This window comes from Glycine soja, chromosome 3 (genome assembly GCF_004193775.1).
Source record: "Glycine soja cultivar W05 chromosome 3, ASM419377v2, whole genome shotgun sequence".
Classification (NCBI taxonomy): Eukaryota; Viridiplantae; Streptophyta; class Magnoliopsida; order Fabales; family Fabaceae; genus Glycine; species Glycine soja.
In genome coordinates this window covers 30,524,612-30,528,036 of record NC_041004.1, presented here as the reverse complement: position 1 = coordinate 30,528,036, position 3,425 = coordinate 30,524,612, and the positions used below count along the sequence as shown (strand labels likewise).

At 32.1% G+C, this 3,425-nt stretch overlaps 1 protein-coding gene across 1 annotated transcript; it reads left to right on the top strand.

The window, feature by feature from the left end:
- The first annotated feature begins 216 nt into the window (after positions 1–216).
- Positions 217–3,009, top strand: LOC114405117 (polygalacturonase-like). The gene is made up of 4 exons (XM_028367779.1): positions 217–741; positions 1,362–1,651; positions 2,358–2,586; positions 2,791–3,009. Exons 1-4 carry the CDS (start codon positions 304–306, stop codon positions 3,007–3,009), a joined length of 1,176 nt encoding a protein of 391 aa, XP_028223580.1. The 5' UTR covers positions 217–303.
- The last annotated feature ends 416 nt before the right edge of the window (positions 3,010–3,425 follow it).

The following is a 3,425-nucleotide window of genomic DNA, read 5'->3' as shown; positions in this document are numbered from 1 at the left end:
TTGTTTTTTTGTTTACACCACATCACTGTCCATTCTTGCATGTCTCAATTACTAGTAGACACATTTACGATTTTCCTTACTAGAAGACAAACTAAGTGTTAATTTCCTCACGCATATATCCAAATGTTTATTTTCTCAAAATTTTTAATTTGAATTCATTTTCTAACTATAAATATCTCTACAAACCAACGTCCACACACCACAACTACCCTTTGAGTATTTTTTTCTCCTCAAACCTTTTGAGTATTTTTTTTTCTCTTTAACTTACGTACACAACCTTCATTGTCACTTGAGTATACTATAATGGCACGAATAGTACTTTTGCATGCTTTGGTGCTCTTTTTATTCACATTTACATCAGCCATAGCTGAAGCGGTAACTTTGAATGTTGTCAATTTTGGGGCCAAACCAGATGGTGAAACTGACTCCACAAATGCATTCGTGAGTGCATGGGGTAGAGCATGCAGCTCAACAGCACCAACTACCATTTATGTGCCACTAGGAAGGTTCTTAGTTGGTAAAGTAGTGTTTAAGGGGAGGTGCAATAATAAGGGCATCACAATACGTATTGATGGTGCAATGCTTGCACCTTCCAACTATGATGTTATTGGAAATGGTGGAAACTGGTTGTTTTTTGATGATGTTGATGGAGTTTCAATCATTGGTGGTGTTCTTGATGGACAAGGCACAGGCTTGTGGGCATGTAAGAGATCTGGCAAGACTTGTCCAACTGGTGCTACGGTATGCATGCGTTTTTCATTCTTTGAATTGGATATATATGTGAGTCTTGCTTCTAAATTTTTGTAATTAAACTAAGACTAAATATAAAATGCATCTTGAAAATAATAAGATTTCTTATATGGATGTTATTTCACTTTTTTTGGTTTAAGTAGAAAAATTTCTATTTTAAGAATTTGAACCATATATATGAATATAGATGGTCATGACTATTTGAAAAGTCACACACACACACATATATATATATATATATATATATATATATATATATATATATATATATATATATATATATTAATAATTTAAATATAATCTAATAATTTATATTTATTATTATTATTTTTTCTTAATAACGGCTTAACTTTTTATCAGATACTCTCCATCTTTGGAAAATTATATATATTATATTTTTTGTACAATAAGATGGGCAATAAATTTATTGTACATGACATTTTATATTTATATCATGTGATAATGATGTTGTGGAACAATAAAATTATTACTCGTGAGGTTGGAATGTTTCTAATTTGAACCTACTTATGATGCCCTTATTCTCTTGATTAAACTTCGAAGAAGAACATAATTTTAACGTCAATTTTTTTCTTGTGTATATATAATTATAGAACTTGGGATTTACCAATTCGAACAACATTGTGATCAACGGAGTGACCTCTCTGAACAGCCAAATGTTCCATATAGTTATTGACCGATGCAATAATGTGAAACTCCAAGGTATCAAGGTATCAGCTGCAGGAAACAGCCCTAACACTGATGGCATTCATGTGCAACTCTCATCAACTGTCACCATTCTCAACTCTAACATAGCAACCGGTGATGATTGCATCTCAATTGGTCCTGGAACTACTAATTTGTGGATAGAAAACATAGCTTGTGGACCAGGTCATGGTATCAGGTAAGGATCTATATATTTTTCATAATCTTCATGCAAAACTAATAAAATATATTTTTTTATTTAAATATGTAGAAATTAAAGTATAAAAATTGTTGTAATCAAATCATACATTATCGTATAATTATAAATTAATTTTTATAATAATTATATGGTATCACTGATAGATTATGGGTCAGTCTTGTACGAAAAGGACCAAAAAATTTCGCAGATAATAAGACAAGACCCAAAAGGTCGAAACTGGGAACAAGACTTATGAGGTCGGATCTAAGACAGAAGGAAACTATAAAAGGGCCTTTGTCTCCCTAAATAAGCCAACTTTTACTCATTCACATATAATAGAATAACCAACATCATTCAAAGACGCCCAAATCTCACATCACTCCACCGTTGAGAACTTTTCACCATCGTGTTAAAACTTGAACTCTGATTACTCGAGCTTGCATCATATCAACTTTCAGCACAATTTTTTAATTAATTAGTTAATGGTATAAAAATATTTATTGACTACATATATCAAAACTAAACTCAAATTCATACACATTATTAAGTGAAATTTATGTGAGACATACCAATGAGATTCTCATTTTTTCTGTAGTGACTCCGACATTTATTTAAGTCAATAAATATCAATCTGTTATAAATGTGTTAGAGAGTATATTATTATTATTATTTGTTGAACATTGGTTTAACATGCATGTGGCTGCAGTGTTGGAAGTTTAGGCAAGGAATTTCAAGAGCCTGGTGTGCAAAATGTGACAGTTAAAACAATGACATTTACTGGAACTGAAAATGGTGTACGAATTAAGTCTTGGGGGAGACCTAGCAATGGATTTGCAAGGAACATCCTTTTCCAACATGCTACCATGGTTAATGTTCAAAATCCCATTGTAATTGACCAAAATTATTGCCCCCATGAGAAGAATTGTCCGGGTCAGGTGAGTTTGTCAAGGAAAATTCCATCTTCTAACTTTTATTTTTTTTTATATTACCTCACTTTAAAGCTTATACAAAAAGATCTAGATATAGCATAAAACTATTATAAAACGTGAATTAAATTTGAACATGAGAACTTTTGTTCCAAAAATGTCTAGCTAGCTTAGGCTAACTCTTTTTTCTTTTGCCAAATTAACAATAATCAGGTTTCCGGGGTTGAAGTTAGCAATGTTATATACCAAGATATTTATGGAACCTCAGCAACAGAGATTGCAGTTAAAATCAATTGTAGTCCAAAGTATCCATGCATTGGAATAAGTTTGGAAGATGTGATGCTTACATATGAAAGCAAGCAAGCAGTGGCTTCATGCAATCATGCCGGAGGAATCACATCTGGTGTAGTTCAACCCAACAACTGTTTCTAGTATTGTAACTACCACTGATAGAACATTGATATAAACCTTTATGTTCATTCCTTGGGAGACACAAACCTGCCCAAAATTCTATTAAGGCTACCAATTCATACATTTTGTATCAAGCTTGAGTTGAAAAAATTATAGTTTCACCATATTGGAAGGATTTAGTTTACCACGATTCACAACCCCAAAATTAAGGATAAATAACTCCCTTTACACAATGCTTATATAGATAAGCGCTATCTATCCAGAGGTGAAATATGAATTTAGCAATTTACGCATGAATACAAATATATCCTTCTTTTACCACGAATGATAGCGCTTGTTACATAGCAAGATAAGGCTAATATCCTTTTTTTCGCACTTATTCATTATTATCTCAATCCCATGCCATGTTTAAATTTATTGCTTTCTCTGCATTAATA